At 41.9% G+C, this 23,725-nt stretch overlaps 4 protein-coding genes across 4 annotated transcripts; 2 read left to right on the forward strand and 2 right to left on the reverse strand.

Annotated features, from left to right (window-relative positions):
• Positions 1 to 302: 302 nt before the first annotated feature.
• Positions 303 to 6,586, reverse strand: mis18a (MIS18 kinetochore protein A). The gene is made up of 5 exons (XM_085363806.1): positions 6,346 to 6,586; positions 5,731 to 5,797; positions 4,043 to 4,165; positions 3,205 to 3,307; positions 303 to 383 (listed from the first exon to the last, which is right to left on the reverse strand). The coding sequence occupies exons 1-5, from the start codon at positions 6,584 to 6,586 to the stop codon at positions 303 to 305; spliced, it is 615 nt and encodes a 204-aa protein (XP_085219932.1).
• A 1,645-nt stretch (positions 6,587 to 8,231) lies between these two features.
• haus1 (HAUS augmin-like complex, subunit 1) lies at positions 8,232 to 11,962 on the forward strand. The gene is made up of 9 exons (XM_085363807.1): positions 8,232 to 8,252; positions 8,338 to 8,512; positions 9,605 to 9,740; positions 9,832 to 9,966; positions 10,039 to 10,162; positions 11,330 to 11,395; positions 11,503 to 11,574; positions 11,782 to 11,829; positions 11,918 to 11,962. The coding sequence occupies exons 1-9, from the start codon at positions 8,232 to 8,234 to the stop codon at positions 11,960 to 11,962; spliced, it is 822 nt and encodes a 273-aa protein (XP_085219933.1).
• A 1,959-nt stretch (positions 11,963 to 13,921) lies between these two features.
• On the forward strand, positions 13,922 to 18,503 carry eva1c (eva-1 homolog C (C. elegans)). Its single transcript, XM_085363808.1, has 8 exons — positions 13,922 to 14,460; positions 15,283 to 15,482; positions 15,686 to 15,809; positions 15,989 to 16,141; positions 16,859 to 17,002; positions 17,592 to 17,669; positions 17,761 to 17,853; positions 17,932 to 18,503. Exons 1-8 carry the CDS (start codon positions 14,349 to 14,351, stop codon positions 18,306 to 18,308), a joined length of 1,281 nt encoding a protein of 426 aa, XP_085219934.1. The 5' UTR covers positions 13,922 to 14,348; the 3' UTR covers positions 18,309 to 18,503.
• Positions 18,504 to 20,045: 1,542 nt separating this feature from the next.
• Positions 20,046 to 22,509, reverse strand: cfap298 (cilia and flagella associated protein 298). Its single transcript, XM_085363809.1, has 8 exons — positions 22,385 to 22,509; positions 21,969 to 22,139; positions 21,617 to 21,784; positions 21,329 to 21,396; positions 21,078 to 21,236; positions 20,765 to 20,896; positions 20,573 to 20,668; positions 20,046 to 20,496 (listed from the first exon to the last, which is right to left on the reverse strand). Exons 2-8 carry the CDS (start codon positions 22,105 to 22,107, stop codon positions 20,386 to 20,388), a joined length of 873 nt encoding a protein of 290 aa, XP_085219935.1. The 5' UTR covers positions 22,108 to 22,139; positions 22,385 to 22,509; the 3' UTR covers positions 20,046 to 20,385.
• Between the last annotated feature and the right edge of the window lie 1,216 nt (positions 22,510 to 23,725).

Genomic DNA, 23,725 nt, shown 5'->3' on the forward strand with positions numbered 1-23,725 from the left:
TTTGATGAGATCCCGAACAAATAAACATTCTGCTCGTAGCGCGCATTCATTCTGCACTACGACCTACAGGGAAGACGGTGCCATGAGCCGCGAGAGCTGGCAACGTGATTGATTACAAGTGCAGGGAGGCTTTGTTTCACCACTGGTAATCAGGACAAAGCAGAGTGGAAGCTTTGTGTGTGTGTGTGTGTGTGTTTTTAGGTGTTGCGGTCAGGACGACTCATATAACTCGAGGAATATGTCACAGATAAAAGCGTTAATGTAAAGGTACAGCTGAGGGGTGTGGATATTAAACATCGCTGTCAGGCGTCATCGCATCCCTCCTGAAGGCCAATCTCGATCTCCTCTAGCCTGTGTGCCATGGACATGACCAGCATTTTCATCTAGAAAAGATTGGGGGGGGGGGTTCATGGAAAGAGAGAAAAGGATGGTTTAGAAATTGTGTTGCGTTTTGGGCAGGTAGAGGATAGAGAGAGGAGGGAGGGATTCAGAGCGGGGAAGAAACAAAGGGGGAAACGGGACAGGTGGGAAATGAAGGGAGCAGCGGGGAGCAGCAGTGAGGAAGAAAGTGGGGAGGAGGAGTAAAGATAATTGGTACAGGGAGACAGTGAAGAAGAATGAGGTAACCCAGAGAGGAAGTGGTCAGGGGCAGACGGGTGTGAGGAGCAGTGAGAGAGTGGGAGGGGTGGGGGAGACAGGTCACTGAGGGTAGAAGATTAAAAACCCAAACAAGTGTCTGCAAGTCACAGACAGACAGACGGAGGGACAGGGAGGCAGACAGACAGAATACATTAAGCATGGCATCAGGAGCCACGAGCATCATCAGATAGCTGAGAACAAAGACCAAGAGCAAAAGGGTTCGGAGAGAGAGCACGAATGGCACCTGTGTTTACCAAAACTGCTGCACGATTTTTGTTTGTCGTTTTACATTTTGCAAAGAGAATAAAAACTATCCTCCTATCACACCTTCCTTTCATTTAACAAAATGGGCGCACGCAACAATTTTTTGTTTTGTTTTTTTTAATCTCATAGTCAGTGTACGAGAACTGGTAAAACAGAAACAGACGCCAAATTATTCACTCCGTGCTGCAAACACAGGGACGTGTTTTTCTGTTTTTCTAACTGAGTGGAAGACAATGATGTCAAACTCGTTAAGCATGGAGCTTTTGCACACCTGAGTTACCTGCCAGCCGTTTTTTCCTACGCTTTCTGTTTCTTTGTTTGTTTGTGGTTTTTGTTTGTTGGAAAGCTATGGGATGCTTGACGCAGAAAACTATTTAGGACTCGATAAAGGCTAGGCTCTATGAGCAGAATCGATAACGGCACATGTATCTAGAAAATCTGAGTTACAGTTCTGTCATTTATTTCCCCAAATAATGAGCCAATCCTGATATAAAATGCCAGAAAACAGTAAAACTTGACCTGTACTTTAACTTGGTTAGCAATAAATGTCATAAACATAAACCAAAATTCAGTTAACAGACTAAAATGACACTTTTCAAACTCAAAAACATTAACAACTGATGAAAGTTCAGACCTGTTACTATCAAAACATTTTACTGAGCAATAAAACGTTTAACTTTATACCTACATGAGCCTTGGATTTAAAAAACACCCAGCTAGATATCTTAAAAATTGAAGCCTTAAAGTTGAAACTGGGTTTTTGAAGTGTATCATCTTGATGTAGGGTTTTGTCTGCAAACAAGTAATAATAGAAAGCGGCGATGTTAATATCTGAGCTAATCAAAAAACCTTTATAATCTTGTTACAATGCACCAATAGCTAACAAGACAACCTGCCTATAACCAGAAATTAATATAACTGTTGTGTAGTTATAGTCTGATTAATCTGTAATCTATATAGACAAGCACTAAACACTCAAAGCAAGATGGATTTAAGAAGTAAATCCAACCCAAATATTAACCAAAGCCAGTATGAGGTAAATATCTTCACTTCATTATGCACTTTCCTGGGGTATCCCTTTGTCTGCGTCACACACAGTGTAGTAATATTCTCACAGCAGTGACACTGGTTTAATTTAATCAGATGAACTGGGGGGGTTTTCACGTATATCTTTTGGTGGATCACAAAAATGGAAAAGGAAGAGGGAAGGCAATTATACACAAATACTCAGGTCACGGGCAAAAAAATTTAACAAAGCATTTAACGAACTTTAGACACACCTACAAGTCTTTCTAGATATTTAAAAAGACATACGCTGCTCGTGCTTTGTTTTTCTTGTCCCATAATCAGCATAACCTGTTCCTAATATACTGCTGCACAGATAACATCTCAAAATGCAATGGTTCACATGGTCTGTGATGAAAACTCACAGGTTGGTGCAAAGTGAAAGCAGAGCACCGCGCACACACACCAAGCTACCGTGACAAAAACACTCCATGACCAAAACATGTTTTTCTCCAGCGAAGATTCCTCAGCATGGTCTGTATCACATCTATTGTCCCCGGTGCAAGAGAGTGTGGAAGGGCTGGCAGGCGCTCCTGCACGCTATCGCCGCCTACTGGCCAATTAGTGGTTTTGTGGGATATTTTAAACAAAGGGTGATTTAGACTTCAACTTTGGGAGTCATTCCACGATTCCCGTGAAAAACCTGACTAGAATTCCTGAGCAGTGATAATGAGAATTATAAGATGACACTAAATTAGGGTAAGGAAATTAAAATTGAGATATTGGATAACTGCAAACAGGAGATTTGGATGTCAACACTGAACCCTAAACATATTAACATCACTGCTATTATTCCAGAGAAAATGGTATAGTGCTTGCAAAAGACGAGACGGATAGATGAGGTAATGTCTGATATTAGTGTCTGCCTGCCAGTTACAGCACAAAGGGTTTCCCAGAAGTAAGCTGATGTCACCGTTAGTACAACCTATGCATTGGGCATCAACGAAAGCGCTGCTTGTTGCTAATGAGAAAGTACTATGTCAGAGACAGGTCAATAAAGAAAAACTATTTCAGAGTTTAGACCTGCTGACCAGATTTTGATTTTTTAACATTAATACTTTTTGCAAAGCAACAATACAATTTTAAGGACTAATGTCAACCTGCGTTTGGAGATATAATCAGTTTACAGTGAGCTTTAGAGCAGAAAATCTGCTCATTACGTGAAACATTTTGTTTTTCCCAAAGCAAGACATCATCAGGGAAAGCAGACAAAGAGAAGCAGCAGTAGTAATTTACCTCTGTCAGCTGTTGTTCAACAATGCCTCTGTACTCCAGTGTTACTGGCTGCTCTTTGGGGCCCTCTGCTGCCAACATCTGGCCTCCAGAGCCGAGCACGTAGCTGAAAAAGATTTCCACTGTCAATAAAGTTGTAAAAGGAGGATTCACACCATGAACACATTACGATTAATGGTATTAAATACAATATCATGACCAGAGACAGTACAGCTTATTGCAAAATAACTAAAATATTAATAAAAATTTGTTCTAAAATAACAATATACAACATGTCTCATCTCTTCTGTTTGATATGTAAAATGTCAAAGCTTTGTGTCTCAGTTATTAATCTACTTTAACAAATCATCAAAATATTTTATTCTTTAAATCTTTGTGAAAAGTTGCACGGGAGATTTTACTTCTTCCTCTTCTATTTCATCGTGAGTATATACTAAAGATCCATGTTTTAAGTGGGGGTACACTGCTGGGTACACTGGGTTAGACAACCTTTTTGCCTTCAAGGTTCAAAAAGAGCCACAAGATTTGCTGTAGATTCAAAAAGGTGCCGAAAACACTCCTCAGATATTTTGGTCCATATTTACATGATGGCATCACACAGTTGCTGCAGAATTGTTGGCACATCAATGTTAATTTTCCGTTCCTCCACATCCCAAATTTTCTCTGTTATAGCTTCTCTATAATGCACTGAGCTCATTGTCAGGTTCAACAAACCAACTTGATTGAGATGATTTGAGCTTTGCAATGTGATGCATTATCCGCATGGAGTCATCAGAAAAGTAGTGAATTCATGAACCATGTTTTGTTGTTGTTTAAACTAAAGTCTGTCCCAAAAACGCACCTGTCGATGTCAGCGACACTGAAACAGAAGGTAAACCTCTTGTGGTCCAGGTTCTTAGGGGTGGATGTGTACACCATGCCAAGCACAGAATGGCAGCCTCGACAGATGAGATCCACAACCAAACTGTAGAGAAATTAAAGGAGGAAAAAACACAACATTCAAACAGAGAAACAGATTTACTCCAACAAGGACACACATACATATATATAAAAAATGCCAAAAGAATGGCTTACCCTGCTCCTGCCCCGATGGACGTTGTGGAATCAGGCATGCACATGTGGTATTACTGCTCTACCTGTACTAAAACTGCAACGCTTCAGAGGTAGATCTATCTCAGAGTCCACTGCAGTTATCTGACAACTATCAACACTTTTCATAGCTGAAAAGGCTGTTCACAGAGTACTGAATATTAATGGAAAGTTTGCATGAAGAGGAAAAGTGTGGTAGGAAAAAGTGAACTAGCAGGAGGGATCATTGCAGACTTGATTGTCAAGAAAGGTTGATTCAAGAACTTGGGAGATCTTCACAGTGCTCTGAGGTTGCTGTCACCACACACAGACATCCTCGGCGAAGGACCGGCAACTGTTGTACTCCACATATCAAGCCTTTCCTTGGCTAGAGACAACTGAAGCATCTACAGCACATTCTTCCATCTGCTGATCACCTGATGTTATTGCTGTGCTCGATGGGTCAGCTAACTCCCCTGACTTGAATCAGAGAGAGAATCGGTGGGGATTTGTCAACAGGAAGATGACAAACACCCCATAACACAGACCAGCTGAAAGCCACCATCAAAGCAACCTTTGCTTCAAGAACACCTCAGCAGTGCAAGAAGATGATCACCTGCTACCTATGCATCAAGCTTTTCAAGGGCCACAGAACTGAGTGAGGAGTGTGAGAGGTCCATCCAGGTGATGTGACTGAAACAAAAACACTATCTGTTCAACCTGATTCCACAATCCTCTCAGGAAGTTTTTATGAGTAATTTCAGACTTCTAAAGTCAACTCCCACATGGTTGGATGTGTAGAATTTGACACTAGCATCAATCAAAAAAGGGAAATCCAAGTCTTTACTGAAATTAGAGACCATCTTGAGTTTTCAAGGTTCAAGGTTCTTTATTTGTCACATGTATAGTTATACAAGTATAACACACAGTGAAATGTAACCTGACACGCTCCTCGACATGTGCAAAAATTGGGGGGGGGGGGGGGGGGGGGAGTGGTAGCAGCAAGCAGGTGAATTCTGTACATTAATATCAGAATCAGAATCAGAATCAGAATACTTTATTGATCCCTGGGGGAAATTATTATTATAGACATCTGACTATTTTACAGAATAGACAATATAAACATATTTAAAATTAAAGGAATTTGAAATGTACATTGTTCCTTGGTTAAGTGTCTGGAAGAGAGTCCTGTCTCAGTCAATTATAGATGATGTGAGAGGGCGGGTGTGTGTGTTTAGGGCACGGATGGCTTGGGGATAGAAGCTCCTCTTGAGTCTCTCTGTCCTTGCCCTAATGGACTTGATTAAATAAGAAATCATAAAAGACTCCTATGTGCAAGTTCTGGTGCTTTCATCCACTTGTGAACATTGTAAGTTTTGTGCTACACTAGTATTAACTAGTAGTAAACTAGGTGGTAGTAAAGGACTGGAATACATATTTTACTGCTGGGCATCATCTTACCAGAGAGACTTTTTACTTGCTTCGTACAGTCGGTTCTCCTTTCCAATCATGACATTGTCAGTGACCCCTAAGGATAAAAAATAGGTCAGCTGAACGCAGCTCAAAAATCTGTAAATTCACATCCTGTAAATAAGCACACCAGGCCATCAGTCTTTTCATTCATTTTAACATGTATCTCCTTTTAAAGTAATAAATATGAAAGGTAAAATGCATGTCAGAAGGGCACTTTCATTAGTTGAGGCACAAAGTTACAGATATATTAACACCGACTTTAAGTAGAGGGTGTTTTTACTCAAATACTTATTTAATCTATTAACTTTTTTCATTTTTTACATTTGAAGTTCACATAAGAAAATAATATTTACATTTCTGTTAAATTCTTTATGATTGTTTTGCCCTTTTGAAAATTTCAGAAGCAGTTTAAATAGTTAACTTTGTAAAATGGGTACAATGCACAAACAATCAAGCATTGATAACATATAGTTAATATTGCTGGTGCTGGGGTGGGTGGTAGGCGTTGAGCCTACAAGGGGGCCCCAAATCAAACTCTGGACCCATAACAACTTGGGCCGGCTCTGGGCTAAAAGGGCAAACAATCTCCCAAGCCAAACTTACGCTTCAGTCTGATTTGGTTTAGATCATCTTCACTTCCATCCCAGGACAATGAATCGCCGACAGGCAGCTTGCATTTCGCGCAGATGAAGACCACAGGTCCGTCATCGCCGTTCTCCTCCTCGTTCTCGGTGGGGCGGAAAAGCTTTTCCCCGACCGTGGTGGAGTCTATGCTGGACGCGTCAAACGTGGAGTTATTTACACTTTTACTATAAGATTTTTCCAACTGTTTCCTCGTCGCCATTTCTACTCGCTTTTTCAAACAAGCTATTTTGAACTTCGGCGGGTTGTTGACGGTGAAGTAACCATCCGAGAGGTATCCGACGATACGAAACGTTAACCTGCACGCACTTCCGCTTTCGTCCTTCCACTCGGATGCATTTTTTTAAATAATAATTTTAAATATGAATATTTGTTAGCTTGTTGTTGTTTGTTGGCCGTTAACGTATTTATTTATTAGCTTGTGGCACTCAGCCCGGTGAGAACAAAGCGTATATCAGTGGCGATTCTGTTGGGTCTCTGGGCAAATAAATAAATGAAAAATAAAAACAAATCACAGGGGCCACCTCTAACCAACATTCATCATTCACTGTGTTATAATTAATCTGACACCAACAACAAAAACAGCAGGTCAGGTAAAACGTTACTAAAAGTAGTGAAACTCCAAAGAGTAATTAAATTCTGTTTTATTTATACAGCACCAAATCACAAAACCTGTTGTCTCAACGCACACAGAGATGAGTAGAGATGGTGAAGGTGAATGAGAATAAATACCTAGGATCAGTCATCCAAAGCAACAAACAATACACATGAGATGTGAAGAACACAGTGCAAGCATGGTGGATATGAATGTAAAGACAGAAGGATAGCAGCGAGCGTGAAAGAGAAGCTTTGGAAGATTCTAGTGAGATGTGCCATGATATTTGGTTTGGAGGCAGTGGCACTCCCAAAAAGACCAGAGGTGGCTAAACTGAAGATACTAAAGTCTTCATAGGAATAGTTCAGGTTGAACATTTTGGAGACAAAGTTAGAGAAGCACAGCTGAGATGATTTGGACATAGGAGGAATGGTGGACACAGTGGGGAAAGGATGATGAATATGAAACTACCAGGGAGAAGGGAAAGAGGAAGACCAAAGAGAATATTCAGCGATGTAGTGAAGGAAGACATGCAGAAGGTTGTTGTGACAGAAGAGGATGCTAGGGATAGGATGAGATGGAAGCATATGGTCTGTTGTAATGACCCCTAAAGTAAGGAGTTGAAAGAAGAAGAAAATGTCAGAGTTTGAGACTGAATCCAGACTGATTCAGAACAATAATACAACAAAAGAGCCAATATCACTTGTGAAAAATGTGACCAAATTGGAAAAGTTAAAAATTTAAGACATTCCCTCCACATTTTTATTTAGGTAGGTTCATGTTGTTTTGTTAATTTGTTGAAATTGTAATTTTTAGTTTTATTTCAAGAGTTGTAGCTTTGAGTTTAGCTTTGGTTAGCTCTAACAATCCAAGTCTACAAGTCTCTTTAGTTCCGTCGAACTGAACGGAAATGGAGGCGATCTATTTTAAGTTTTTCTTCATCTTTGTTTGCCCACAGGAAACGTGAACCGGAAACAGTGTTTTGGAAAAAGTTTTTTTTAATATATATTTTTATTTAACTTACCAACTGTGATTGATTACGCCTGTTTATCTTTTATTTAATTTTGTATTATGAAATATCTTAGAAAATATAGAAAAAACATATGTCTCTCGTTTGTTACTTGACGTGGTTTTGCCCTGTGTTCTCATTGGCCGGTAACCAGGAAGTTTTTGGGATGATTTCGGGGGCGCGAAAACATTTGCAGTTTTCGAGAAGACGTTTGTTTTGGTTTGTGACGACCTTTCAGTAGTCATGTGTGAGAAGATTAAGAAGGTATTTTTCTGTTTCGGGAGCATATCCCGCTGACTGCTTTTGCTGCCCCGTGTTTATATGTTCCTGCTTGTTGTGGCATCCTCAGGTGAACAGCTGGCTCGGCGCCGTGTTTGGTGAGCAGGTTGTGCCACAGTTTGAAGTCAACACACGGACAGTGGACATCCTGTACCAGCTCGCCCAGTCCAGCGAAGCCCGCTGCAGTGACACAGCCCTCCTTATAGAGGACCTCAAACAGAAAGCTGCAGAGTACCAGGCTGAGGGTGAGTAATTTACAGGCAGTTATACAAAGTTCATTTAATCTAGGGAGGGGAGATAAATATGCTGTGGGTTTAAGACAGCATCCAAGTGCACTTGCACTAATTTTAAAGGCATTTAGCAGGTCACAGTGTAATAGAAGGACAGTTAAAGTTCAGGGATATCAGTCTGTCCAAGCAGGAGGCAGAAACTGCTGATAGGGTAGATGCAGGTCATTCACAGGCAGCAGAGAGTGTGCGACTTCTCCAGGATGGTACATCACTACGGTTTGCTGTATCTTCCATCGTGGTCTCAAAACAGTGGTGACACAAGGAGAGCTGGACAGGGTTGAAGGGCATCGACCGAGCAGTGAGATCAGTATCGGCCCCTTTGTGTGAGGAGGGACAAAAGGAGTGCTGCCAGAGCCCTGCAAAATTACCTCCAGTGGGCTAATCATGTGCATGTTTTGTTACCAAACCTAAACACACAAACTATGACGGTGGCATTAAGGTCCTTTAGTGGGACCTGTGCTCACAACCGAACACCATGCAGATTAACTGGCATTCGCCTGAGAACACCAGAACTGGCAGGTCCTCCCACCAGCGTCCCGTTTTCCTCACAGATGATGTTGCAGGCAATGAAACGTTCACCATGGTTACTCCAAACTCTTTCAGGACTGACTTTTGCACATGGCTATTATGTGATGGATGAGAAATTAAAAATTCAAAGTGCCTACAACCTTTACACTGTAACGTGTGGTGTATTATAAAGTGTGTTTACATTATACTTGGAATACAGAAACACATTTGTCTAGACTTAAACTAGTGAACAGATACTGATAGTGAAGTAATAAACAGTATACAATGATTTCTACATTAAAACCATTTAACTGTTCATCTTAGTTTTCTCTTTGTATGTTTGCCTGATGCCTCATCTGTTTTACTTTTGCACTGTGGTACTCTTCCTCTGATGCATATCGGCCAAAAGTATTTAAAAAAAATCCAAGTTGTTACAAATAATATTAATAAGCCTTTATTTATAATGATTTACTTTTCTCTGTGCTGTTTATGTGAGACATTAACTTCCACCTTAAAGTTTTCAGTGTTTTCTCCACTCAGGTGCTCATCTCCAGGATGTTCTTCTACAAAGTGTTGGCCTGTCCTCTGCCAGTTTGTCAAAGCCAGTTGCTGACTGCTTATCTGCTTTAGTAGACAATGCTATGGTGCTTGGAGTGAGAGACACTTCACTGGGCAGGTCTGTTTTGTTTTTTTTCTTCAATGAAGTTGGCCAGGTTAAAAAAACAGGGTGAGATAAACTGGCTCGTGTCTCGTCATCTTGTGTGCAGCTTTATGCCAGCCGTAAACAACCTCACTAGTGAACTTCTGGAAGCGGAGAAGTCAAATAGAAGACTTGAGAGAGAGCTCCGGGCCCTCAGAAAGAGACTCGGGGCAACTCTGGTGCTCCGGGGAAGTTTACAAGAGTAGGTAACTCACCTGTTCTTATATGGATGATATGTAGCATATTTTGTAATACTGGCAATCTTAATTTTCAGGGATATCAACAAAACTGTCAAAGCTCAGGCAGTGGAGAGCGCTAAAGCTGAGGAGAAGCTGCTCAAAATGGATTTTGTGACAGCAAAGGCGAACGAGCTCAGTAACAGACGGGAGCGGTGGGAGGTATGTTGTTTGTGTTTCATTAGGTATACCTTGTTAGTGCAGGGTTGGACCCCTTTTTTCTCATGAGACCAGGCTTTTTTTTTCATATCATTTTTCATATCTTTTTTTAGAAATCCAATTTTTTCTTAGCCCAGGCAAATTGTCGCCTCAGTTTCCTGATCTTAGCTGACAGGAGTGGCACCCAGTGTAGTCTTCTTCTGCTGTAGCTCATCTGCTGCAAGCTTAGTTGTATTATATTCAGAGAGGTTCTTCTGAATACCTTGGTTGTAATGGGTGGTTATTTGAGTTACTTCCTGTCAGCTCAATGCAGTCTGGTCCTTCCCGTCTGGCATCAATGAGGCGTTTTCAGCCAGAAGCTAGAATAATACAGTACTCCTGTCTGCACCTCCAACCATCAACCAGGTTCAAAGTCACTTTAATCCCATTTCTTGCTCATTCTGATGCTGTGTTTGAACTTCAGCAGATGGTCTTGATGCTCTGAGTTGTGATTGGCTACTTGTACTTGCATTACCAGTACTCCAGTAGGCAGACTGAATAATGTGTATATTGCAGTGATATCTGAGGCAGTTTGAAAAAGAAAGAAGAGCTAATGATAATAATGCCTGTAACATTTTTGCAGAACTCATCAAGATATTTAAAAGTGCTCTGTGTTTCTTTGTGTTGACTCAATTAATTGGAGGTTTGCTTTGGATGAGAAACTATAACAAAATGTACAAATAAGTTTTTGCCCTGCAGCTTTAGAGGTACAGTTACCCTCCAGTTACAGTAAAAATATCCATCATCAGAAGCCAAAAAGATCAATTTTATGTATATAAAACTCTAAGAATGGTCATAGTAAAGGAGAAAAGATGCAGAAGAAAAAGTATTTTTTAAAAACGTTTGGGATGGTATGAAGTGTTGACGACACTACCACAAAAAAGAGATAGTTTTCAAAAAATATAAGAAAAGGTGTAGAAAAATGCACTGTTTTCCTCATTGGGATGACCAGTTTTCCAGTTTTTTTGTTATGCATCAGTGTTTGATCTCCCAGATATAATGTGTGCACCACGTTACAGTTTAGAGAACAGAGATGTTTCTGCAGAACAGGTCCAAGAGTTCCTGTTAATGTCAGGAGGGAGCAGATATTCTAAAGAGCACTGATTTTATTCTGCTCTTTCTGTCCTGCAGGCTCAGCTTGTATCCAGGAACATGGACAAGTCTATCACCCACCAGGCTCTTGTGCAGCTGTCAGAGGTATTTCAGCTTTTCCACATGCGCCCCCATTCATTGCCATGGAAATGAAAATGTAATACCGTCTGCTTAGAGGGTCTGAAAGTGTCATCTTATTTTTCTCTCTACAGGAAGTCACCGAGCTGAAAAAAGAAATAATCCCCTTAAAGAAGAAACTGGAGCCCTACATGGACCTGAGCCCGGTATGTTTGTTTTCACTCTGTTACTGACTTTTAAATACTCCACGACCAAACCCCTTAATCTGTTTTTATCCTTTTGGGTAATGTTTTTTGCGCACAAATGACTTTATTAAAACCAACCTGAAGGAAAGGGTTGAACCGTGTTCAGACGTGTGGAAACAAACTTCCTGAATTTGGGTTTCTGAATTTTGTTTTTCCTCCTCTAAACAGAGCCCGTCTCTGGCTCAAGTGAAGATAGAAGAGGCAAAAAGAGAGCTGGTAAGCATCCTAAAAACTCGCTCAATAATGGATGAGATGTGGTGGCTGATTTATTGAATTTGATCCTATTTCTTTTTTTTGTTTTCAGGCTGCACTTGATTCCCAGCTTGAGATGAATGTGGATTTTAAATGAAGATTTGTCTAATGTTACTGTATTATTTACTGTGTTTGTTAAATAATAAAAGTCACTTAAATTTCTTTGCTTTGACACCCACCTTCTGGCTTCTTTTTATGCAACCCAACAGATCTGTGCAGAGACAAGTCTCCTTGTGCTCTAAAAGTAAGAGCTGCTTAGAGGCACTTTTTTCAAAACTTCCAGCTTTAAAGTCTTGTCAATATTATTCTTTATATTTCTCTTTATTTCACAGTTACCTATTAGAGTATTTATTAGAGAACAAAAACATTTGGCTTCATCTGTTTTCTGTTCCTCCACCTCTTCCTGTTTGTTACAGACATCATTAACACTAATCAAGAGCGTTGTCTTTATTTTCTGTTCACTGCAGTCTAATTGAGGGGTTGTTTCCCCTCCGAAGAAGTACTAACAACATGTCGTGAGAGTCTGATCTTTCTCCCCAAATACAGAGACGGTAGATGGCATTAAATGAATAGCTTTGTTGTGATGGCAACATATTTAAAAAAACAGGATTTGGTAACCACGCAAAAGATGTTTGTCTCCCAAACACTTTTAGCAGGAATGTCAAACTCCTCTTGCATCATGGGCTACATACAGCCCACCTTGATCTTTAGTGGGCTGGACCAGAGAAGCTTCTCAAATCTGCCAACACAACTAAATTGTAAGAAGTAAATGTGTGAAAATAACAGGAAAGGTTGTGGTATTTCACTGCCCAAAAAAGTGAAACTTTATATTATTTCATTATTTTTCTATTGCTTATTTACTTTGGTGTAGTATAAATGGCCATGGTGGAGGTCTTTATCTGTAGAAGAAGCTGTAAAACATGTAAATATACAGTTAAAAATCCAAAGATTTCCTTGAAATTTTCCAAAGCTGCCCAGTGGGGTCAGATTTGAGCTTTTTTTCAGCCAATTCTGGGTCCCAGGTCTATGTTTGACACCCCTGATTTATAGTCTGTGTTATTACTGATGGGTCTCCTGTGGTGAATGTTGACATAGTTGTCTTGAACAAAAGAAATTGTAATAAAAAGCATTATTTCTATACTTTTAAAAAAGACTGCATCATCAACACATTTCAGAAGCCTTTCCACTACCTCATTACATGAATTTCTTGTTTACCCATGTGCCACTGTTATTTTACTGACTGGCCTAGATGGCTATGTTACCTCTTAAAAACAAAGTGCAGGAAACCTTTTGTGATAGACAGCAGACTTCCACAGGCTTTGGAAGGATAATGGCACGTAAAAGTGGTTTTGGGGCCACTGCCTGAGCACCCGGAGCCAAAATACGGAGAATGCAACAAACTTGTCCAGTTTATATGCAAAATACCCCCCTTGTGATCCAAACCCACCCTTGCCTCTCTCCCACTTATGTGGAGCTGAGCGTGGAGACCCCAACTGTCTCTGTCAGTTTGACTGTTGTACGTCTGCTGTGCAGTCTGACACGGAGACTGACTGGTTACCATGGAGTGGGTCATGGATGTGGGCTGGGGAGCAGTTTACCCAGTAGGCCCCCAGCTTCACTGAAAGGCGCCATGGTTAGGGTGTCAGATTATGAGAAGAAACTGAATCAAAATGTCACTTAAAACCTCAAAATTTGGCACTTCTAATTCTAAGAGGTTTTCTACTGATTAAACCTTTGCACAATGTCCTATGAGAGTATTTCTATTACTTTTGTGAAGATGTAAGATTAATATGCGAAGAAAGCCGAAATATTCCGCCAAATATAATACACTGGTCTAAAGCTATGATGTGGAAAAATAAAATAAAGCTTAGGAGTTGTAGAGAAAGGCGAAGGAAACGGGCAGAATAAAACAGCAAGTTCCAAAAAGTAAACATGTGCCTCGCGGAGGGGGAGGGAGCCAGTGCGTCATTACCAGCGAGCGTGTCGCCCCTCTTCCCTTTAAAATAGTTTTATGCGCCACGCCCACATTATGATTCCCGCTCAGCTGTTACTGTGGGTCGCCTTCAGTTTCCACATGGATCCATTCACGGATCTGCGGGCTTGAGCGTTTGGGAAGTCGCCGTGGGAGACTCGCCACTCCACGCGTCGCTCGGATCCGTCACCTCGTCTGTCAGTTTTGAACAACTTGTTGCGCAGCTGCTATTCCCAACCTCCTCTGTGGTCCATTGCTGCTGCTGCTGCACACAGCGGCTGATCTTACTCAACCCCAAACGGCCGCTGTTTTTCTCTCTCTCCTGTGCTGCAGGTGAAGACGGATGAAGAAGTGATTTGATCTCAGCTCAGGCGACACAGAGATGAAGCTCGGTATCGCGGCCTCTTTGAGCGCCTTCACCATCTGGCGTGGGTTCTTGTGAAGTCTGGGAAGTCCTACGGTGGGTTTTTTTTAAGCGTCCCAGCTTTTAATATGATCAGTGAGACGGGGGATGCGAGTCATGAGCTGGACCCGTTGTCGCGGACTGGACTGGAGCCACAGCCTCCTCTGTCTGACTTTACTCCTGTGGACCAGAAGCATGAGTGGACTGGCTGACTTCTCAGGTAAGATGATGGTGATGTGGGTGGGTGGGGGATTACAGGGTGGTGGTGGTGGTCGTGCAGACAATGAGAACACGAAGTATTTCTGTTACAGCAGGTTGGGTATGAGCCCCACTGTTATATGGTGTGTAATAACAGCTGCCAGTGGGGTTGGGTGGCTGGGGTGTGTGTGTGGGGGGTGAACCTTCTGTTTGCCATTTTTATGTATGGTGTTATAGATAATGTGGCTGTACTCTTTCTCATTGCTAGTGTTCATGATACAGCAAGAAAGTCTGGATGGTATAATGTAACACATCTTAATTCTCTATTTTGTGTCTTCTTGCTGTATTGGTAAAGCTGACAAAATGACTGCGCAGCATTTCTTCTCATATTCTTGTGTTTTATCTGAACCATCTCCCCAGTGTTGGATTTATAAATGTATTTATCTTTGGATACACTGTGCACAGCTTCAGCTCAACACCTTGGAATCAGTAGTAATGTAATGTATAACCGTACAGCACAGGGCGGTTATGTTTGTTGAATGCCGGTTCGCCGAATATGCCACTTTGAAAAAAAAAAAAAGACAGTGAGTGAGGCAAGACCACAGTGATTTTTTTTTTTAAAGCAACCTGAGACACCTGCAAGAGCGCCAAAGAGGCCACGCAACCTGCTCCGCAGCTACTGATGCAGTAGATCCAAGAAAAAGAGTGTTTTATTTATGTAGCTAATAAATTACTACAGTTTAGTTTTTTTTAATTCAGTATGATTAGGTGAAATTCTGAATGTAATGTGTAAAATTAGCAAAGTCTCCCTTCTGTGCATGCATACATGTCTTCTGTCTAACAGACTACCTGTCCAGGATCATTACCAGCCACTCTGCCCACGCGTGTGATGGGCAACCTCTGCGGCTCCACTGTCCACGCCACTCCACCATCTCCATCCAGTCTGCCTTCTACGGGAGCAGCGAGATGCAGCTTTGCGGAGTAGCTCCACACCCTCCACTCGGGGCACACAATCACAGCTGCTCAGCTTTCACAGCCCTACAGGTGCATTTTATATGTGGGGTAAAGAGCTGTTTTCACTCTCACTGGGTCAGCTGTTACTTAGTGGCTGCTCGTCACTTTCACGCAGTCTGAAAATCGTCATGTCAACCAGTCGGTGCATAAGCTTGGCTCTTTGCATCTGATTTGGTTGTCCTTCCTTCACTGTGGATGGTGTTTGCTGACTGTCGTCCATGTTTATTGTGCAGAAGCTTTTGTCGGAGTGTCAGAGCCACAGAGACTGCCAGATGCCTGTCAATCACCTGCTATTTGGGAAGGACCCCTGCCCCGGCACTACCAAATACCTCCATGTGGACTACAAGTGTAAACCTAGTGAGTTCATCGGGTCAAATTTTGTTTCAGCACAAGTTTCCTCACACATTCTTAAGCGAATAGCTACACAGCCACACATAAAAATCCTCCCCACACCCAATTTCAGCCGTCAGTTTCCTACCACCATCAGACCCTCCTCCAAGTCGTCTTTACTCCTTTTCCCCCCCCCCCTCACTCAGCTGAACACAAAAGACATGTGGTGTGTGAAGGAGAAACCATGGTCCTGCGCTGTAAGCCCCCCAGGGCGCTGAACATCTATGCAGCTGTCTACGGGCGAAGGCTGGGTCACACCGACACCTGCCCCTCACACCTGACAAGACCACCCCCGTTTGGTGAGTTTCTAGCAGACGATTCCAGCAATGAAAGGTCTCAAGATGCACGAATAAGTTAAAGAGGACACAGTTTGTTTTACATTTAGAGTACAGCACTGTGAAAGTTTAAAAAGGGCGACATATTGCTTCTCAATAGAATTAAATAATTCATTGTATAATCTTGTGAAACTTCTGTGTGTGAGACCGTGATAAGGTGGCAGTTTGTGGAGGGATACTTATTTAATTGCTGCTGTTCCCAGACCTGGTTAAGCAGAAGAAAATGTTCTGATGTTATCATAAACAAATATCTATTCACATTTGTCTTGACATTTCCCATAGCATGAAAAAGCAGGTGCAGATAATAACATGAATAATGGAATAATACATTTACTCATTGGAGTGTGTCCCAGCCATTGTTATCATTTCGTTCTGGGAACATTTCCTGGTGTGACATTCAAACTGTACGTGACTGATTTCACATTGTACAATGACAGGATACAGTTAGGTCTCTGGATGCTTTTGATTTTATTCAAATTTAACCACAACTATGTTAGTCCTGTGTCACATTGGTGACCTGTCCAGGGTGCACCCCGCCTCTTGCCCTACAATAGCTGAGATAGGCTCAAGCCCCTCCCACGACCCTGATATGGATAAGCGGAAGCCAATAGATGGATTAACTACAGTTAATCCATGTTTCTTATTCAGTAACTCTTTTTGCAATTGACTCTTTCCCTGCAGAGTGTCTGAACCATGAGGCCGTACACTTGGTCTCCAAGTCCTGCTACAGCAAACAGAAGTGTGCTGTTCCCGTCAGCAACCAGACCTTTAGGGACCCATGCTTTCCAGGAACCAGGAAGTACCTCAGTGTGATCTATTCTTGTGGTAGGACCCTCTCTGTTTCCTCATTCACCTTAATTGCAATCCCTGTGATGAATTGAACATAGCTGTTTTAAAGTAGGAGCACATACACAAAGGAAGGTTTTTGTTTTGGCCTCGTTCATTACGCGGTAGCTCCATCGGTGAACATTTCTAACTTCCTACTCTGGATTCTTATCAGCTGATCCCAGCCATCAGCTGTTCTTATCCCATCACACCCAAGAGCGCAATAGCAGGGGAAGATTGGACTGTGAGCAACTGATTTGTGAGTTGGAGTTGACATCCTGATAAACTTCCTGTGATTGGCACAAATGCCATCGAGGTCACATTCATGCATCGTAATTTGGAGCCTGGTGTTGAAAGAATTCTTCTGACTGGATGTGTTGGCTCCATATAGAGCAAAACAATGTGTGTTAGCCTTGAAGGGCGCTTATTATTAATACAATAGTAGGGAAAGTATTTTCGATCTGAATGTGTAACTCCATTGTTGGCTCAGTTTGGATGTGAGAAGTAGCTTGTTTAAAACGGTCTACTGAGCCACTGAGTCATTTTGTTCACAGCGATACAAAGACTTCTTCTGTCCTTTTCCCAATAGTACCGCAGAGTTTACTAAGGGTGGCAGACCCCAACATAGTAAGCCTCACCTCATCTCCTAGCGTGGGCACAGAAAAAGGTACAACAGCGTCATGCCGTCCACGCAGTTCCAAGATTTTATTGTGACTTCTTCACATCGTACTTGTAATCTTCACAATCTTCTCCTGCAGATCTGGAGGAGCCCTTTCCTAAAGGCTCAAGAAGGCCTGACAACTCAGGAGCGATGATGAGCAACTCTCTCCTGACATATGCTTACATCAAAGGTATTGACACACATGCGCTCATGAACTAACTCCCAATCCATGCTTTATCGCAACTCCCCCTCTTTGTTTCCTACACAGAGCATCCTGAAATGGCAGCTCTGCTGTTTACCTCCAGCGTGTGCGTTGGTCTCCTGCTCACCCTGCTGGCTGTATCTGTTCGAGTGACCTGCAGGGCACGCTGGGTCAGAGATCACAGACTTGTACCCAAGCCGGGAAGCCCTACTGTTAAGTATCAGGAAGATGACGAGGATGAGGATGACACAGATGAAGAAGAAGATGACCACGAGGGAACGGGAAGATCTTTGCTCTCAGCCACGGAAAGGAAGGCGATATACGGTTGGGAGGAAGTGACTTATGTGAGCGAAGCGGCCGAGCGGGCGGAGAGGATTGAGCGCAGAGAGATGATCATGCAGGAGATCTGGATGAACGCCTATCTGAATGGCAGCTCGTGTTAAATAACTCATGACCTGTGGATGCTACTCAGCATCTGGTGTTTTTTTCCCATCAGGTATACTGATCACCACCGCAAGAAGCTCCTTTTTTAACATTGCAGTTTGTTGTGTTTTGCCATTTTTGCGAACAATATGCGAAGAAAAAGTTTTCAAAAGTTTCCATGATCAACAAAGTTTTATGTCTTTTGTATTTATACAGACTCACCACTAAATATAGCTTTAACATTTCAGGCTGAAACATTATTTATAAAAAAAAAAAAACAACCCCAGCAAACAAACAAACAAAAAAGCATTCACCAACAACTTTATCAGGTTCACAGGCTAGTACCAGGTTGGTCCCCTTTTTGCATTTAAAACGTCATTAATTCTTCAGCACAGATGCTGACATTTTGATCCATATTTGGTTCATATTGACATGATAGCATCACACAGTCACTACAGATTTGTCAGCTCCATATCCATGTGGAATCTTCGTTCCACGACATCTATTGGACTAATATCCCGTGACTAGGGAGGTCATTTGAGTGCTGTAAACTCACTGTCAAGTTCAAGATCCAGTGTGAGATGACTTGAGCTTTGTGGCACGGCTCGTTAAGCAGCCATGGGAAGATGGGTACACTGTGGTCATACAGGGACGGACATGGTCAGCTACAATATTTGCACCAGCCGTGCCAAGGAAATATTCCTCACATCATTACACCATCACTGTTAATACAATGCATGATGGATTTATACTTTAAAGATGTTTACACCAAATTCTCACCTTCAATCCAAACGTCACAGCTGACTGTGATTTTACAGTCTTTACAGTCCAATTTCGGTGACCCTGTGTGAATTGTAACCTCAGTTTCGTGCTCGTAGCTGACAGGAGCAGCAGTGTGGCCCTCTCCTTCAAAGATGCTTATTTGAGCTACTGTTTCCTATCAGCTGGAAGAAGTCTGGCTATTCATTACTTGCTGTCATGTGAGTGACTGATTAGATATTTGCATCTCTTGAACAGGTGTAGCTAATTAAGCGGCCAGAGGGTGTATTACTGCACTAATTCCTGATCAAGCAGTCTCATAGCGGCTGTGTTTGTGATATAAACCGAAGAACATGTCAGGGAACAGATCCTGTAATCTAAAGAGATCACTAAACTAAGAAATACAAATGCATGTAAAGACCATTTGATGTATTACAAAAACAAGAATCAGGAGGAGGGGGATAACATTCCAAGGAAAAATAACTAATGTTCAAGTGTAAGGTATTCCCTGAGACTAGTGATAATTTTATGACAGATATTTCCTTATCGCCTCCTATTAGATATTCTTTGATTGGATCATCCACTGCGGACTTAATACAAAGCAAGTGACAGCACCTTTGGTGATGAGGTTTATATAATCTTCTAGAGTAAAGCTTTGACCAATCAAAAAAGAAAAAACTTTAAGAGAATTTCAGACTTTTTGGAGGCATTTTGTGAAACTTGATAGAACTCTCTGGATAACTGCTTCGTCTCCGTCAAAAGTTCAAGGGGATGACAACTCAGTCTGAACTCTACACCTTTCTCAGTCCTGCTGGGATGACCTGAACTGTGTGGAAACTTCCTGACTGCGAGCAACTTTCACAGGCGTTTGTTTGTCTCATTACCGAGAAGACAAAGAGAGGAAAGGTGTAGCATCCTTGTCCTTGCGCTCCCAGGGATGTAAAACTACTGATATTGATCAATTTTTGTGTTCACGTGATCAAAATATAAAACACAGAATAAACTTTATTTTTTTCGTACAGACTCAATAAAAAACAACATGGTGAAACTGATAAAGGAACACTGGGAGCAAATTTATATTTAAATAAATCAAACACCAGCCTCAGTTTCACATTATGTCAGGATCTGAACTTCAGGACGGTTACAGAGGAGGAGAAACTCCAAGATATAAGAGCACACAGGCTGAATCATTAGTACTATCTGGATGATGTCACATGAGACCAAGAGGAAGCTCATTTTAAGATTTTGAAAAGGCAACTTGTCCAGCTGAATACAGAGCTGTTGAACTCCAGATGACAGAAGTGGCTCCGAGGTGGGTTTGTAGAGCGTTGCTGGTCTTCATCTCGGCCCCCATTTGATATTAGTGAGACCCTGAAACTGTCTTTTGAGGGCCTGCCTGTCTGACCACTCTGAGTCCAGGTAGCGATCATCATCCGCCTCCTCCAGTTTCTAAAAATGTGACAAAGAAAAGATTAGAATGTTTGTTCAAAGCCAAATGTTTATAACATGTGACACATTTCCTCACCTTGAGCTCTTCCTGCCTTCTGTAATAGTGCATCATCATCTGTTTCTGCTGGTCATCGGTGATTACAGGTTCTCTCGCTGGCGCCCCCTGTCCTTTCTAAAGTGAATAGTAAAAGGGTTTAAAAAAAACCCTCAAAAACATATGATGAAGGTCACGGGCCTCAAACATACTTTAGATTGAAATGGCTCTCACCTTTTGGATTTTAACCACTAGCTTTGTCTTTTCATTTCTGCCAATGTAGTCCTGCAGTTTTTTGCCCCTCTGCATCTCTTTGGCAGCCCACCACAGCTGGCATTCGTCGTCTGTGATCACCTGCAGAGACGCCTGAGATGAAGAGAAAAGTAGCAGAAACAGTTGAGAGAGGGCGAAGGCAATTTCATGAGCTTCAAATTAATTTAAAAATAAGACACCTTTTTAAAATAACACCTCCAATGATCATACCATAAATGGAAGATAAAAATTCCTAATTTTATGTGGCCATCAGCCTCCATTTCAGCTGTTTCACCTGTGTTTCTGAAAGGTCTTCCTTGTCCTCTAATTCCATCCTGATTGGGTCGTGAGGAGGCAGCCCCATGGGGTACACGATCATGACCGCCCCCCTTAGCTGATCCAGTGCTTCCTTTATCATTTCCACAGTGACACAAACATTGGCTTGAACTTGTTTCTGCATGATAAAGAGAATGACGTAATTTGTTTGTGACGCCCTTTTTGAACAAAGCAAAAAGTAACGATCAACCGTTAAAGCAAATAACTCACTTTGGAGATGAGCGCCGTTGCAGCCTCCACCGTTCTCATCAGCACCTCTTTCATTTTATCATTAGGCGCTAGTAGAAGGCAAAGGGATGGTTTAAACATGCATTCTTGCAAATAAAAAGGATTGCTTGCAAAATTGTCATCTTTGTAAAGGAAATTTGTGTAGTATTATCTACAGCTGTTACGTGCTATCAGATATCATTTCATATAATTGCACAAAGTCAGGAAACCAGGCTTTAACTACAGAGCTATATTAAATCATGCAAACCCAAACGGATGTTACAGTCTCACCTTGTCCATTCCTCCTCCCAATCTCATCCTTTCTAAACACAGAGCCTCCACTGGGGATGCACTTTTCTCCCCATTCATCCCTCAGGTTTAGCTCCTCAATCTGCTCCTCTGTCAGCCCCTGCATGTTGGGTGGCAGTGAGATGCCATGGTCTGCAAGCTCGGGAATCTCTGAGGGCACACAGAGGAACAAGCAGATCTTTGTCAGAGGCCCACTTACAGGGTTGAATTATGCTATTTGGGGAACTCAGAGACACGAAACTGGTCAAAATAGAGTGCACCAGCACTGCTGTTAAGTTTCAACAGTAGTGAGGTGCAGGTTTGAGTCGTGGCAGCACCGAGGGTGTGTTTTCACCTGAACATAGTCTCTCCACTTTGAGCCTTCCGTTGTAAATGGCAGTAATTTGCTGGATCAGAGTTTCCAGAGGGGTGTCCACGGTGGTGTTAAAAAGAAAAAGGCTTTCGTCTCCACGCTTCACGTGAAGTTGCACCATTTCGCTAAGCAACACCTGCTTACCCCACCTTCCTGAAAGATAGGTTTGAAAGAGAAGAAAGTTGGGGCCTGAATGAAACTTGAACACCACCAACCACTTTCCCTCAGTAGGACAACAGTGCGTAACCATAGCGACAGCCGTGCCTGTCGCGGATGCTTCCAGAACACACGTAGCTAACGTTAGCTCTATGGAAGCTAACTGTTATGGCTGCTCACAGTGACACAGTGATACTGTCTGTTGTTATTTTCTCACAGTGACCTACAGCGGTGACACGTACCTATGCAGTAAAACGTGAAGCACTGTGTTCGGTCCCTCCAGTTTAACTTGCGCTCACACTAAACAGCTCACACTGTTTACAACCGGTGGCATTACTTCCCAATTACGATTGGTCAGCCCGGCTGCTTTCTTCGACTGTAATTTGGAGGACACTTCGTGCTATAAAAGCTGTGACACTGCCCCCTAATGGAGCACAGCGGCAACACTGTGCTCCATTTCCACTGTGCAAAGAGAAACCGGCTAGAAGCGCTCACCTTGTTTGCCATGCTCGTCACGTTAAAATCCTTTAATTTCCTCGTTACTCATGATGGCATCTTAAGGAAATAATTAGGATCTTTTAAAAGTCCTTAATTTAAAATAAATATTATGGCATAACAATGTACTGTATGTTTCTAAAATTTCAAAAGACTATCCAGGAATAAGGGGCATTTTTATGCAGTCAAAAACCAACAAGTACTCATGTCAACATACATTTATTTATTTTTTGCATACATACAACATAAACTGCTTCATACATAAATGTGCTGTCTGCTGTGCACATAAATTATGGAACATTGGATATTAATGTGAATTACAGCTCCAAGTTTTCACTTTAATACATACAGAATATGTTCCACAACACAGACTCTTAGTTACTATGGATTATAGCCATAAAAAGGGACACCAACCTCACAAAAGGAGCATTTTATTTCCTATAAAATGTCATCTCGAACTGTGACATGACACAAAGCGCTGGCTAGTCACCTACTGTTAATGCAGATACAGTATCTACTGCACACTTTGAATAACACAGATGCATTTTAGAGATGACACTTACATGTAAGCAGAGGCAGCCGATACACTTGCTTACATAGAGAGCTACTGCCTTCATTGCAGTGAATGAAGATTATCTTTGCGTATTTTACAAGTGTTTAAACAGAAAGCAGAAGCATTAGTTAGGTGGCGCGTTCTTAAATCTGATGTTCATCTTTCATGAACCACTGTAATGCTTTTCAAATAACATAATTCCTGAAGGCTGGGGGAAATGGCATGTGTCGAGGCATGGTACCTGTTGCTCATCCTTCTGCAAATCTATTGCTTATCATCACCGTCAACGTTAACGCTGACTAACAGCAGTGAAAAAGTGAAGTAGGTAGTACAGGACAAAATACTGACACATCACCTCTGACAACACACACACACACACACACACCTGAAGAATGGTTACGATATCAGTGAGGCTCAGTCATAAAACACCCTCAAACAACCAAGGGATAGATATCACATGTGGATCAGAAAAAGCTGAGATTTTGACACCCAACACTCAAATCAAACTTCTGTCTGGAATGTGGGCCACACTGGA

Source organism: Diplotaxodon limnothrissa, linkage group LG10 (assembly GCF_057381915.1).
Source record: "Diplotaxodon limnothrissa isolate DT_005_m linkage group LG10, D_limnothrissa_male_GT1.1, whole genome shotgun sequence".
Taxonomy (NCBI): domain Eukaryota; kingdom Metazoa; phylum Chordata; class Actinopteri; order Cichliformes; family Cichlidae; genus Diplotaxodon; species Diplotaxodon limnothrissa.

Coding starts and splice junctions, on each gene's coding strand:
- mis18a (XM_085363806.1), bottom strand. CDS start 6,586: ATGGCGACGAGGAAACAGTTGGAAAAATCTTATAGTAAAAGTGTAAAT. Junction 5,798..6,345: donor AAACCAAATCAGACTGAAGC/GTAAGTTTGGCT, acceptor TTTTATCCTTAG/GGGTCACTGACAATGTCATG. Junction 3,308..4,042: donor AGTGTCGCTGACATCGACAG/GTGCGTTTTTGG, acceptor AATCTTTTTCAG/CTACGTGCTCGGCTCTGGAG.
- eva1c (XM_085363808.1), top strand. CDS start 14,349: ATGCGAGTCATGAGCTGGACCCGTTGTCGCGGACTGGACTGGAGCCAC. Junction 14,461..15,282: donor TGGACTGGCTGACTTCTCAG/GTAAGATGATGG, acceptor TCTGTCTAACAG/ACTACCTGTCCAGGATCATT. Junction 17,670..17,760: donor TAGCGTGGGCACAGAAAAAG/GTACAACAGCGT, acceptor CTTCTCCTGCAG/ATCTGGAGGAGCCCTTTCCT.
- cfap298 (XM_085363809.1), bottom strand. CDS start 22,107: ATGGTGCAACTTCACGTGAAGCGTGGAGACGAAAGCCTTTTTCTTTTT. Junction 21,785..21,968: donor AGTGGAGAGACTATGTTCAG/GTGAAAACACAC, acceptor GTGTGCCCTCAG/AGATTCCCGAGCTTGCAGAC. Junction 20,897..21,077: donor AAGACCTTTCAGAAACACAG/GTGAAACAGCTG, acceptor TCTTCATCTCAG/GCGTCTCTGCAGGTGATCAC.
- haus1 (XM_085363807.1), top strand. CDS start 8,232: ATGTGTGAGAAGATTAAGAAG. Junction 9,741..9,831: donor AGAGACACTTCACTGGGCAG/GTCTGTTTTGTT, acceptor TCTTGTGTGCAG/CTTTATGCCAGCCGTAAACA. Junction 11,830..11,917: donor AAGAGGCAAAAAGAGAGCTG/GTAAGCATCCTA, acceptor TTTTGTTTTCAG/GCTGCACTTGATTCCCAGCT.